Below are 14,408 nucleotides of genomic sequence, written 5' to 3' on the forward strand. Positions count from 1 at the left end.
CTGCTGACAACGAATCTGTCCCTGTACACTCGCTGTGCACAGCCATTAATGCCAGAAGGAGAGGAATCACATGTTGACCGCTGACCCACGTCGAAGATCGACGCCTCAAGAGGCAGGATCTTTCTTTCACCTCCACCCAGCGACTCAGGTCGTGTTTCCTTCCTGATTCCTTTGTGTACTCAGCTCATAAATGGGCAAACTTACATATCCAGCTTAAACATCTCTTGGTCCGGTAAAAAATCCGTGCAAGTAATAAATTTCTTATTATACATGTGAATCTTAATATTCTCCTTGAACGTTCCTTGAAGATGCCCACACCTTGTCGATACTGAGCAGGCCCTCTCTGCATCTGGTCCATGTGGACTACTATATATCCTTGACTTCCTCCTTTTCTTCACCTCATCAATCTTTCTATTGGTTTGTTGTTGTGTTTCACCTTTCCCTCTCATTTGCTAATCCTTTTCTTCTACTTACATACATCACACAACATCTTGTACGATCATATAGGCACTAAATATACTCAGACATTCTAGTTGTTATTATCATTGTGTGTACATTCCACTTCAACTGACACTTAATGTTCGCCCTTGAGAAATTTATGTGTTTGTTACTTAATTGCATTCACAGAGTGGACATACCCAGTCTCATTACTGGGTGCATACCAGGCGTATTGACAACATCTTCAGCTGCTTTCAGTGGAACACAACCTTCAGTTGCCCGTCGTTTGTTGGCAGGTGCCGCAGCAGCACGAGCGCATCGTGGCTGAGATGCAGCGGGCCGTGGACCGCAGGAATGTAAGTGTGCGCAGCCTCCAACTGGCGAGCGTCCATAGAATTTGCCTTCTACAAGTAATAATAAGCAGGACACTTCGTGCTCCCTAGCATGCTGGACGATGTGTTAGCTGGAGCAGTTCAATCGTTGTAATAGAGTGGCGGAGATGAAACTTTCACCACATGCACCTTGACCCAATGCTACCAAACAGGTACTCCAGAATTTACATGCCTGTGGGCTGTGTTGATCAAAATTTCATCCACACGACAGGACACTTTTAGTAAAGAAAAAAAAAATATTCCTATTGATAAAGAATCGTATGAGTACCTGATATCTGTTGGGTGTGTTTAAAGTTACTGGAGTTCCTCAGATGGAAATCGCTGCACAACATCTACATTCAGTTTATCGCCATCTTTGAGAAATGCCGAATTTTTAAATGTGGGGCATGACAACCGATATATCGAACGCTGAGTTGGCTGTAGTGCTTTGACTGGGAAATGGGTGTTGTACGGTGTGGGACGGGATTGACGGAGGACATCGAAGAAGTTCAAAGAAGGGCAGCTAGTTTTCTGCTGCAGCGAAACAGGGGAGACAGCGCCACATATCATCTTGTTCGGCAAGACTCAGCGGAGCAGCGCCTCTGAGGAAGTCCAGCGCAGTCGTGGACGAAACGTAAGGAGCAGAAAAGTTCTTGGACCACGACCTCACATCCCGAAAAGTGTATCAACAATCATGTCACCCGGTCGTGAAAGCCTTCATTCTACAATGACAAAAGCTGTTTTCACTATTGATGACCAGGATATCAAAGGACATATTCCAGCAGGCTAATGTGAAACCCCACGCTGCAGTTCACACCGCAAATCTCTTTGGAGACTGTATATATTCCTGACTGACATGCATGGTTCTGTGATTTGTCTCCCACTGAGCATGTCAGGGATGCAATGTGAAGAACTGTTGCACCTTAAGCCAGCAGTTTGATGAGCTGATGCACCATGTGTTTCAGTTGTGGCAGGAAATTCCTCAAGATGACCTTCAAAGGCTGTTCGTTTCCGAGCCACAACGAACAGATGAATGTGTTCCTCCCTGTGGACTGCTGATGATGGACGCCAGTTCTGAATGAAATGAAAGTTTGATTAATGAATACCCGTCATATGATGAACGTATTCACACAGTGTGCTAAATATCGTGATGGTGCTTAACGACGTAACATCTTCGGTTTCCGTCAGTGCTTTTCGACGGGGTACGTGCTCATTATCTATCGGTAATGATGCTGAATGTTGGTGGAAGGATGCAGTAGTACGGTGATAGTCCTGATAGAGTAGCATGTGCAAAGCGACAGGTTTTTCGCCCTGGCGCTTCTTTTGTCGCGTTATTTTCTGTTGTGTGGTCATAGTAATACATGAAACTTGTGGAATATAGCTTTCAGTTCAACATACACTCCTGGAAATTGAAATAAGAACACCGTGAATTCATTGTCCCAGGAAGGGGAAACTTTATTGACACATTCCTGGGGTCAGATACATCACATGATCACACTGACAGAACCACAGGCACATAGGCACAGGCAACAGAGCATGCACAATGTCGGCACTAGTACAGTGTATATCCACCTTTCGCAGCAATGCAGGCTGCTATTCTCCCATGGAGACGATCGTAGAGATGCTGGATGTAGTCCTGTGGAACGGCTTGCCATGCCATTTCCACCTGGCGCCTCAGTTGGACCAGCGTTCGTGCTGGACGTGCAGACCGCGTGAGACGACGCTTCATCCAGTCCCAAACATGCTCAATGGGGGACAGATCCGGAGATCTAGCTGGCCAGGGTAGTTGACTTACACCTTCTTGAGCACGTTGGGTGGCACGGGATACATGCGGACGTTCATTGTCCTGTTGGAACAGCAAGTTCCCTTGCCGGTCTAGGAATGGTAGAACAATGGGTTCGATGACGGTTTGGATGTACTGTGCACTATTCAGTGTCCCCTCGACGATCACCAGAGGTGTACGGTCAGTGTAGGAGATCGCTCCCCACACCATGATGCCGGGTGTTGGCCCTGTGTGCCTCGGTCGTATGCAGTCCTGATTGTGGCGCTCACCTGCACGGCGCCAAACATGCATACGACCATCATTGGCACCAAGGCAGAAGCGACTCTCATCGCTGAAGACGACACGTCTCCATTCGTCCCTCCATTCAAGCCTGTCGCGACACCACTGGAGGCGGGCTGCACGATGTTGGGGCGTGAGCGGAAGACGGCCTAACGGTGTGCGGGACCGTAGCCCAGCTTCATGGAGACGGTTGCGAATGGTCCTCGCCGATACCCCAGGAGCAACAGTGTCCCTAATTTGCGGGGAAGTGGCGGTGCGGTCCCCTAGGGCACTGCGTAGGATCCTATAGTCTTGGCGTGCATCCGTGCGTCGCTGCGGTCCGGTCCCAGGTCGACGGGCACGTGCACCTTCCGCCGACCACTGGCGACAACATCGATGTACTGTGGAGACCTCACGCCCCACGTGTTGAGCAATTCGGCGGTACGTCCACCCGGCCTCCCGCATGCCCACTTTACGCCCTCGCTCAAAGTCCGTCAACTGCACATACGGTTCACGTCCACGCTGTCGCGGCATGCTACCAGTGTTAAAGACTGCGATGGAGCTCCGTATGCCACGGCAAACTGGCTGACACTGACGGCGGCGGTGCACAAATGCTGCGCAGCTAGCGCCATTCGACGGCCAACACCGCGGTTCCTGGTGTGTCCGCTGTGCCGTGCGTGTGATCATTGCTTGTACAGTCCTCTCGCAGTGTCCGGAGCAAGTATGGTGGGTCTGACACACCGGTGTCAATGTGTTCTTTTTTTCCATTTCCAGGAGTGTATTTTAACTACATGTGCTTCATCTACTGACAAAAGGGTCTGAGACGTGCCCATCAACATAATATCTTCTAATATTTCCATCATATCTATACCATCATAACATCATCTAATCTTTTTTAGTGAGGCTTCAGTTCAAAGTGTTTTAATTACGTCTGATAACTTTTCTTTATTAATATGGGGCCGTTATTTACGTAATTCCCGGTCCAACGAGCATATTCAAAGAATGGTCAGCAACATATCTGTCGGAATCGTAGAAGACGCGCTCGTTTGTTTCAGCAGAAACTAGCTTAAAAAAGAATCGTCTGTTTGCTCATAAACCATCGCCAGATCACACATAGATTACGTGTTTGTCGCTATTGTAATCGCTGCATTTATTGTGTTTCTGTCGACTAACTTTTCCCAAATTCGAATTGAGAAGGGATCATGTCGTACAATACTACGGGGTCTTGTAGACTTGAACGTAATTTTTCTTCAATGTCTTGTTGAGAGTAGAATACTTCACATTTCGACACTCCTCTTGCTGGGCATGAAACCAGCATCATTCCATTTCTGCGCCACTTGTACCTGGCATTCAACACCTACTTGTTACTCTGCAACTCAGTTGAAAAATTATAGTAATTTCAACCTAAATTTCAGTACCTCTGGCAGTGCTTCAAACAGAGGGAGGTACACTACTTTCTCAGTTTTTTGAACGTATCTTTGTACTTTGAGACACAATGACGAACACTCAGGCATTGGTTCGCACCCCGACTGGCCCACTAAATTACCTCAGCTTAATTCTGTGGGAAAACCCTGGGATTATTCGATCATTGGGTGAAACATATCAGTCAACATCTTCACAATCTGGTTGCTTGCGAGCTGTGTCCTGGATCGCATGCCCAAGCCCTCAGCCAGGATGCACACTTCCCTCACCACTATGGCACGCTGTCCGAGCGTGGGGAGACAGGACAGGGAGGAACGGTGAACACGCCGTATTTAGATGGCAGTGCAGTGGCACTGCAAACGACGTCATTTCGTGTTTCACATTTCTCAACGACAAAGATCAGTATTATTTAATTATTTGTGGCGTGATGACATCACAATACAATTTTTATCTGGTATAAACTGTCGGTACACCAACAGACACAGAACATTTCACAGATATTCGCACTTTGGTTGCCCATTTCGTGACTTAGTTTCATAATCGGAAAAGGCTTTTCATCCACATATGGCGATTAAAATATTTTATAGCTTTTGCCAACTCATTACGGAGATATGGAAACTCTTTCTGAGGAATACAATGTAGAAGTCCTGGAGAGTACTTTTAACGTAAATTTATTTGTCCATAAAACGGGAATTACTTTGCAGATCAGTCAGTTCCAGGTGCACATATACAGGGATCCTTTCAGCTAAACAGCAAATGGTCTCTAAAATAGCTTGTAAACAAGTGCAAGAATAGCAGTGGCCTCAAAACCTTTAGCAAACTATCTTTGTAATTCTTTCAAGGCCACAATGAATTATTCAGACCTTGAGTTTTCTTCAACAACAGTGAGCTTAGTGTGACGTCCCTTCCCTCCTTCTTCACTCGCCGGGAGGAGACGAGACTCGTATCGATGTTCGTCCCCGTCGGTAGGACGTGGAACAGCACCTGTAATTCTCATAGGAACACAACTCCTTGCGCGGTTTCGAAATATTCTGTTACCTGTCCGCGACAGTCTTCTCAGCTTGTGCGAACTGGTAAACTGCAATCGTTTATTTTTATTTTATGCCCGGTTATTTCCGTGATAAAATAAAACCTTGATTCTTGATTTCATCATTACGGTCGTTTTTCAAATCATACATATCGAGGATGAAATTTTGCTGTCTACTATTCAGTTGCTATGCCGTTGCTACGTCAAGTTATTAACAACGGTCCGACGTAACTCCAGAGATAACTTATGTTGGAGTAAATGTTTTTTTTAATACGCCGTCACCCTTTGTGGCCGAGCGGCTCTTCCTTAGGTTAGTTATTTTTAACTAGTTCTAAGTTCTAGGGGACTGATGACCTCAGATGTTAAGTCCCAAAGTGCTCAGAGCAATTTGAACCATTTTTAATACGCCGTAATACTGGTTTAAACTAATCACAGTTCACTGTCCATTATTCATGTACTCACTCAGTCACTTAAAGAGTCAATCAGCTTGCATTAATACGCATTGTATAGTCTGTTTAATGAGTTAGGCGACAGGTAAGACTTACCTTTTGGCTCAGATTTTATTGTTCTTTCTGTAATTAATTGTTTGTCCATACAACACACGCACACCGATATGTCACTCGAGATTAACTTCTGTTCAGTTCAGTAATCGCTGACGACAACTTTTGACTAGTCGGCGTACTTGTCTTTCTTCGTGTCTTCGTTTTATTGTGTCCTCCTCAAGCCTACGAATTGTTTTTCTGTGGTTGATCCATTGCTCTCGAGGTTTGTAACTGATCATCAGTACGAAGGCTACGTCCGATAGACCAATGTCACTCAACTGAAGTCTAACACTTGTCTTACTATACCGTCGCGTTGAGAACGGTAAAGATTAACTTTCTTCGGTCGAAAGATTGAGCAATACTTCAATGTCTATCTCACTAATTATGAAACTTTCAAAACTGAAATAATCTAATAGAGTTTGCATCCTAGACAACTATCGCAAAAGTGCTCTAGAGCGACAGAAGAGCAACTAACTAACTGAACATTTCCATATCCGAGTTGCATTTGAATTTCATTTTCGATGCTGCTGCAACTCTCTTCCACGGTAAATGTTATATTAGACCGAATTCCTTTTTGGTGTTGTTGTTGTTGTGGTCTTCAGTCCTGAGACTGGTTTGATGCAGCTCTCCATGCTACTCTATCCTGTGCAAGATTCTTCATCTCCCAGTACCTACTGCAACCTACATCCTTCTGAATCTGCTTAGTGTAGTCATCTCTTGGTCTCCATCTACGATTTTTACCCTCTACGCTGCCCTCCAATACTGAATTGGTGATCCCTTGATGCCTCAGAACATGTCCGACCAGCCGATCCCTTTTTCTAGTCAAGTTGTGCCACAAACTTCTCTTCTACCCAATCCTATTCAACACCTCCTCATTAGTTATGTTATCTACCCATCTAATCTTCAACATTCTTCTGTGGCACCACATTTCGAAAGCTTCTATTCTCTTCTTGACCAAACTATTTATCGTCCATGATTCACTTCCATACATGGCTACACTCCATACAAATACTTTCAGTAATGTCTTCCTGACACTTAAATCTATACTCGATGTTAACAAATTTCTCTTCTTCAGAAACGCTTTTCTTGCCATTGCCAGTCTACATGTTATATCCTCTCTACTTCGACCATCATCAGTTATTTTGCTCCCCAAATAGCAAAACTCGTTTACCACTTTAAGTGTCTCATTTCCTAATCTAATTCCCTCAGCATCGCCCTATTTAATTCGACTACATTCCATTATCCTAGTTTTGCTTTTGTTGATGTTCATCTTATATCCTCCTTTCAAGACACTATCCATTCCGTTTAACTGCTCTTCCAAGTCCTTTACTGCCTCTGACAGAATTACGATGTCATCGGCAAACCACAGAGTTTTTATTTCTTCCCCATGGATTTTAATACCTACCCCAAATTTTTCTTTTGTTTCCTTTACTGCTAGCTCAATATACAAATTGAATAACATCGGGGAGAGACTACAACCCTGTCTCACTCCCTTCCCAACCACTGCTTCCCTTTCGTGTCCCTCGACTCTTATAACTGCCATCTGGTTTCGGTACAAATTGTAAATAGCCTTTCGCTCCCTGTATTTTACCCCTGCCACCTTCGGAATTTGAAAGAGAGTATTCCAGTCAACATTGTCAAAAGCTTTCTCTAAGTCTACAAATGCTAGAAACATAGGTTTGCCCTTCCTTAATCTAGCTTCTAAGATAAGTCGTAGGGTCAGTATTGCCTCACGTGTTCCAACATTTCTACGGAATCCAAACTGATCTTCCCCGAGCTCGGCTTCTACCAGTTTTTCCATTCGTCTCTAAAGAATTCGTGTTAGTATTTTGCAACTGTGACTTATTAAACTGATAGTTCGGTAATTTTCACATCTGTCAACACCTGCTTTCTTTGGGATTGGAATTATTATATTCTTCTTGAAGTCTCAGGGTATTTCGCCTGTTTCATACATTTTGCTCACCAGATGGTAGAGTTCTGTCGGGACTGGCTCTCCCAAGGCCGTCAGTAGTTCCAATGGAATGTTGTCTATTACGGGGAGGGGGGGGGGGGGGGCGGGGCTTGTTTGGAATCAGGTCTTTCAGTGGTCTGTCAAACTCTTCACGTAGTATCGTATCTCCCATTTCATCTTCGTTCATATGATTTTGAATTTTTTCTATAGATGTTTGATGAAGGATCTATGATAATCCTTTCCTTTTATCTCACCTTTTTCTATGTTTTTCTCAATATTTGAATGATATAGGTGTTAATCAAAATATTACCAGTGTAGATTTTATCGTAAATAGTTGCCGTCACTGTCAACATGACTGGCTTCCCTACTTTAAGTTTCCACAAAGTTTGTTAATTGGGGTTTTCTGTCCTTGGGGCGTTACACTAGGGAACTGGACATGTTTTTTGTCAGAATTCGTCCCTTCTAAACGGCGATTTTGTTCCTAAATTCATCCCCATAAAATCAGAAATAAGGTGTTTCACACCTCGCATTGTCGTACTATGGACACTGAGCAGTCTAGGCCACTTAAAATGGCCGTGTGAAATTTATTCCAGGTGTTTTAATTTTCGTCCCTGTAGCCCTTTTTCCTTCGTAAATACATCACCAGACGGTTTTAAATCGAAAAATCGTTAAATACATGCCACTTGTTTTAACGAACGTACTTTGCAGTAGTGTGCAACTTCAGAAATTTTTCTATTTGTACTAGCAAGTTCTTCACGTGCTCGTTGCCAGAAGATTTAGCACAAAGTGGTTTGTACCACATTTGCAGTACCCTTTGCTAATGTGAGCGCATAATATTTATTGAGAATTCTCGTTCCTCTCTTCTGTCATTCCCATTCATTTTGAAAGGCTTATGACGACAGATCGCTACGCTCTCTCTTTTTGTGGAAACAGTCTGTGGACGTGTGAACGTCGCTTATACCACAAACAAACAGTGAGGGTAAACACTGCTGACACCGCGATTCTGTCGAAATGAGACAGTCGTGTCGACGGAGCACCGCGATACTAAACGAAATGTCGCGCTTTACCGAATACTTCTGAGGAGAACCGATCAAAGCAGAGAAAGGCCAAGCCCCGGTCTGTGTATCGGCTCGTGTGCGGTTTGCCACGCTGTGGCCGACGCTGCATCTCCATTGTGCAATGGCGCTCCCAGCTACGCTTCTTCATGCTTCCAAACAGGTGCAGGAAGTCTGCCCGCCAGATGGCCCTAATGCACGTGCTCAGTGCATGTGCAAGCCTCTCGTCCACCGAGATTAGATTACATGAGATTAGTTTTTCGTTCCATAGATCTGTGTTGAGGAGATCCTCGTGGATGTGGAATTTCTTTTTCTTTTTAAGCTAAAATAACAATACTAATAGTATGAGTATATACACTCATGGAAATGGAAAAAAAAACACATTGACACCGGTGTGTCAGACCCACCCTACTTGCTCCGGACACTGCGAGAGGGCTGTACAAGCAATGATCACACGCACGGCACAGCGGACACACCAGGAACCGCGGTGTTGGCCGTCAAATGGCGCTAGCTGCGCAGCATTTGTGCACCGCCGCCGTCAGTGTCAGCCAGTTTGCCGTGGCATACGGAGCTCCATCGCAGTCTTTAACACTGGTAGCATGCCGCGACAGCGTGGACGTGAACCGTATGTGCAGTTGACGGACTTTGAGCGAGGGCGTATAGTGGGCATGCGGGAGGCCGGGTGGACGTACCGCCGAATTGCTCAACACGTGGGGCGTGAGGTCTCCACAGTACATCGATGTTGTCGCCAGTGGTCGGCGGAAGGTGCACGTGCCCGTCGACCTGGGACCGGACCGCAGCGTCGCACGGATACACGCCAAGACCGTAGGATCCTACACAGTGCCGTAGGGGACCGCACCGCCACTTCCCAGCAAATTAGGGACACTGTTGCTCCTGGGGTATCGGCGAGGACCATTCGCAACCGTCTCCATGAAGCTGGGCTACGGTCCCGCACACCGTTAGGCCGTCTTCCGCTCACGCCCCAACATCGTGCAGATCGCCTCCAGTGGTGTCGTGACAGGCGTGAATGGAGGGACGAATGGAGACGTGTCTTCTTGAGCGATGAGAGTCGCTTCTGCCTTGGTGCCAATGATGGTCGTATGCATGTTTGGCGCCGTGCAGGTGAGCGCCACAATCAGGACTGCATATGACCGAGGCACACAGGGCCAACACCCGGCATCATGGTGTGGGGAGCGATCTCCTAGACTGGCCGTACACCTCTGGTGATCGTCGAGGGGACACTGAATAGTGCACGGTACATCCAAACCGTCATCGAACCCATCGTTCTACCATTCCTAGACCGGCAAGGGAACTTGCTGTTCCAACAGGACAATGCACGTCCGCATGTATCCCGTGCCACCCAACGTGCTCTAGAAGGTGTAAGTCAACTACCCTGGCCAGCAAGATCTCCGGATCTGTCCCCCATTGAGCATGTTTGGGACTGGATGAAGCGTCGTCTCACGCGGTCTGCACGTCCAGCACGAACGCTGGTCCAACTGAGGCGCCAGGTGGAAATGGCATGGCAAGCCGTTCCACAGGACTACATCCAGCATCTCTACGATCGTCTCCATGGGAGAACAGCAGCCTGCATTGCTGCGAAAGGTGGATATACACTGTACTAGTGCCGACATTGTGCATGCTCTGTTGCCTGTGTCTATGTGCCTGTGGTTCTGTCAGTGTGATCATGTGATGTATCTGACCCCAGGAATGTGTCAATAAAGTTTCCACTTCCTGGGACAATGAATTCACGGTGTTCTTATTTCAGTTTCCAGGAGTGTACAATACATTATTTGTTTCTATTAAAAAATTCGTCAATGGAGTAGGAGGAGTTGGCCACTAGTAAGTCTTTCAGGCTCCTTTTAAACTGATCTTTATTTGTAACTAATTTTTTTATGTTTGCTGGCAAATTACTGAAGATGAGTATTCCTGAGTAGTGGACCCCTTTTTGAACTAAAGTAAGTGCTTTTAAGTCCTTGTGCAGATCATTTTTGATCCTTGTATTGTATGTATGAACTGAGCTGTTTGTTGGAAAAAGAGATAAATTATTTAGGACACATTTCATTAAGGAGTAAATATACTGAGAGGCAGTAGTTAGTATACCTAGTCCTCTGAAGAGGTTTCTACAGGACGTTCGTCAATTTACTCCACAAATAATACGTATTACACGCTTTTGGACTCTGAAAACTTTTGTTTGACTTGAAGAGTTACCCCAAAATATTATACCATATGACATTATGGAATGAAAGCAGGCAAAGTATGCAAGCTTTTTCATTTTTATGTCGCCTGTGTCTGGTAACACTCGAATTGCAAATACAGACTTGTTAAGGCGTTTCTGCAGTTCTCCTCCCAACTGAATTTATTATCAAGTTGTAATCCCCGGAATTTAAGACTGTCAACCTCTTCTATCTGCTCTTCTTCTTACTTTATGCATATGCTGGGTGGAAACCTCTTACAGGTTCTGAATTGCATATAGTGAGTCTTTTCGAAGTTTAATGTCAGTGAGTTGGCTTTAAACCATTTATTAATGTCCATGAAAATATCATTAGCAGATCTTTCTAGAACTGCACTCGACATACTATTTATTGCAATACTTGTGTCATCTGCAAACAAAACGAACTGTGCTTCTGGCAGTGTAACTGATGAGAGATTGTTAATGTACACAAGAAAAAGAAATGGCCCTAAGATGGATCCTTGTAGGACACCACATGTAATTTCTTACCATTCTGATGATGACTGATGACTTAATCCACTAGTCCCTTGCAGTGACACCCTTTGTTTGCTGCCCACATTTGCTCGTTCTGTGGAATACGATCGTGTTTGCTATGGCCTGGCTGCAAGACTGTCAATACATCTTCTGTTTATCCATCCCAGCCACATTTGCCAGGGCTGCCAATGCACGAGCTTTTTGACCGTAAATACTCGCCTGGACCTGCACGGCTGTCCCTGGTGGACATGAGAACTGCAACAGCCTCATATGAGATTTGATCGTGATTGAATGATTAGAACTGAATGTGGCATACCAGTGTTTCTTTAGTTGTGACTAGACGTGATGTTTACAGTATATTAGTATTTTGTATTTCTGGACTTGGAACACTTGTGTTGAGAACGTGGTGTTGGACAGGCAGAGCTAATGGCCGAGCGATCCCGCCAGCTGATGGAGTGCCACAAGCAGCTGCGTGCGGCGCTGGTGTCGCAGGGAGACAGCCCTGTGAAGCGCCAGCAGGGGGCGGTCGTTTCCAGTCCGCAGAGCCAGATGCAGCAGCTCCAGCAGAAGCCGACGGCCGGCGAAGTTGTCTTCGACCAGAAGCTGCGTCCGTGACGCAGCACATTTCGTAGCAGTACAGAGACGTCGGAGGCCACTTAAAATTCGCACAGTCTACCAAACGCTGAACGAAACTACGTGAAATAAATAAATGGTACTTCATTATCTTCTTTGTTTACAGCATATGTACGTTCTAATTCTATAAGGAAAAAAGAAATAACATAGCGAACCTATGCAAAGTATGCTGGCAATATGTAGGAGTTTATTTACATTAGAATTATCATATCAATAGTACAAGGTGCGCCCACTGGAAATTATTACACTAAGTAATAGCTCAAACACCTTACAATGTCACTGATTACAATAATAGCGGCATGAAGTGTGTAACTACTGTGAGTTTACAGGATATTTAACACTGTGAGTCAATAAACTCATTGATTTAAACAACAGATACAAAGAATGTATACTTAAACGAGCTGCATAATATATTACAATATATGGAAAATGCTCGCTTATACAAATAGTTGGTTCAGACCACCTCCCACATAACTGACTAGATCAGAACTTGTATCTAATGTACCACTAAGATAAATATTTTAAAAACTAGTGAAAAACACGTTGTTGAAAACTACGTTGTATACAGTGTACCACTAACATAAATTCACTGAATGTTTCACGCAGTAACAGAAGTAATTTGATATCTTACCTGGATAGATTGGGCTCTAAAACGAAGTGGGGTAACATAAAAGTAAGTAGTTCTATAATTACATCTTAATTGCCGAATTGCGTAGGCCTTTGTAATCAGTACATATGGTCCATTGAACTGAGCAAATGGTTCAAATGACTCTGAGCACTACGCGACTTAACATCTGAGTTTACCAGTCCCCTAGAACTTAGAACTACTTAAACCTAACTAATCTAAGGACATCACACACATCCATGCCCGAGGCAGGATTCGAACCTGCGACCGTAGCGGTCACACGGTTCCAGACCGAAGCGCCTAGAACCGCTCGGCCACACCGGCCGGCTGAACTGAGCACCTAGCTACTTAGAATGACCCCTTCTTACGGCATCATCATACAAAAGTAACGTATCTACTGTCTAAAATAATAATAGATTCTCCATTTCGTCATACTGACCCTTACTGATTTCTATCGCTCATTCTGTCCCTTCTCGTGCTACTTGATATGCTTCGAGCATTATAGATTGCAACAGATGGGGATGATCTTCATAATTATACTCAACAGTTTTTTACCCTTTCTGTAGGGCTCCTGGAATGTTTGCTTTTCCCTCAAATATTACCTCAAACTGTGTGTAACCAATGCCACTATGCGGCGTTGTACTACATACAAAAATACTGCTTGGTATCCACAAATCCCAATTACTGTGGTCCCCATTTGAAGCGTTGCATGTGTTCTAGCACTGTTGTATGTACCATTTGCCTGTGGGTGAAACACTGTAGTCTGGATTTTCCAGTCCCTTAATGATCTACACGCCCTCACCAACACTCTGCTTAAAAAAATCAACTCCTGAGCAGCCAATAGTGCTGACAGGATTATTGCCTTAATGTAATTTCTTCTACAAATTTCTGTGCCACTATCTCAGCATGCTGTTTCTCCAATGGCACTGCTACCGTCTTAGTGTGGTAAATGTTTTGACTTGATGAGAGTTAACATTTTCCCAACCTTCAATAACATAATGGTGTTTTATTATGTCTTTGACTTTTAACAGCTGTACAAAGTACATGTATAGCAAACTCATTTGAAATTTTAGAATGCAGACTTGACTAAGAACACAGTGATGGGTATAAAATGTTAAAAATCAACCTAGAGCCATAATGGCGGTCTAAGCTTGAAGACGGTTGAGGAAAGTGTCGAAACCGTTGCCTTCCTTGTAAGACCTTTCTACAACAGCTCAGATCCTTCTTGTATCAAGCTTTGTATATATTCCTTCATAGCATTTGCAGACTGGCTTGGGCTGTTTGCACATGCAGATACTCTATCACTAGGAAGGAGTTTTAAAGTCTGATACAAAAAGTCATTTTTGACTCCTTGTATTATTTAAAAGGACCTTGCCATCAATTTCTGTTTACTTTCTGCTTCTGTACATCAGTTCTTGTTTCTGATGCATGTCGATTCCCTGTAGCTACTACTTACTTAACTTCATTGTCGCTTGTTTCCCTATGCATACCTCTCATCATCCTCAACACCCTCTCTACACTGATTCAAGACTTTAGTCTCAACAATTTAGAATCAGAAGGACTGTTTCTCTGTCTTTTACTTATTTTAATGATCTGGAT

The 14,408-nt window shown here is 44.4% G+C and overlaps 1 protein-coding gene across 1 annotated transcript in view; it reads left to right on the forward strand.

Moving 5' to 3' along the window:
* The window catches only part of LOC126316859 (uncharacterized), a 33,762-nt gene extending 21,479 nt beyond the window's left edge, over positions 1–12,283 (forward strand). The window contains exons 3-4 of the mRNA XM_049992936.1: positions 735–794; positions 11,969–12,283. Coding sequence (XP_049848893.1) covers positions 735–794; positions 11,969–12,166 — 258 coding nt within the window. The 3' untranslated portion in view covers positions 12,167–12,283. The remainder of the gene's footprint in view (positions 1–734; positions 795–11,968) is intronic.
* Positions 12,284–14,408: the final 2,125 nt, after the last annotated feature.

The sequence above is a fragment of the Schistocerca gregaria genome, chromosome 1 (genome assembly GCF_023897955.1).
Source record: "Schistocerca gregaria isolate iqSchGreg1 chromosome 1, iqSchGreg1.2, whole genome shotgun sequence".
Classification (NCBI taxonomy): Eukaryota; Metazoa; Arthropoda; class Insecta; order Orthoptera; family Acrididae; genus Schistocerca; species Schistocerca gregaria.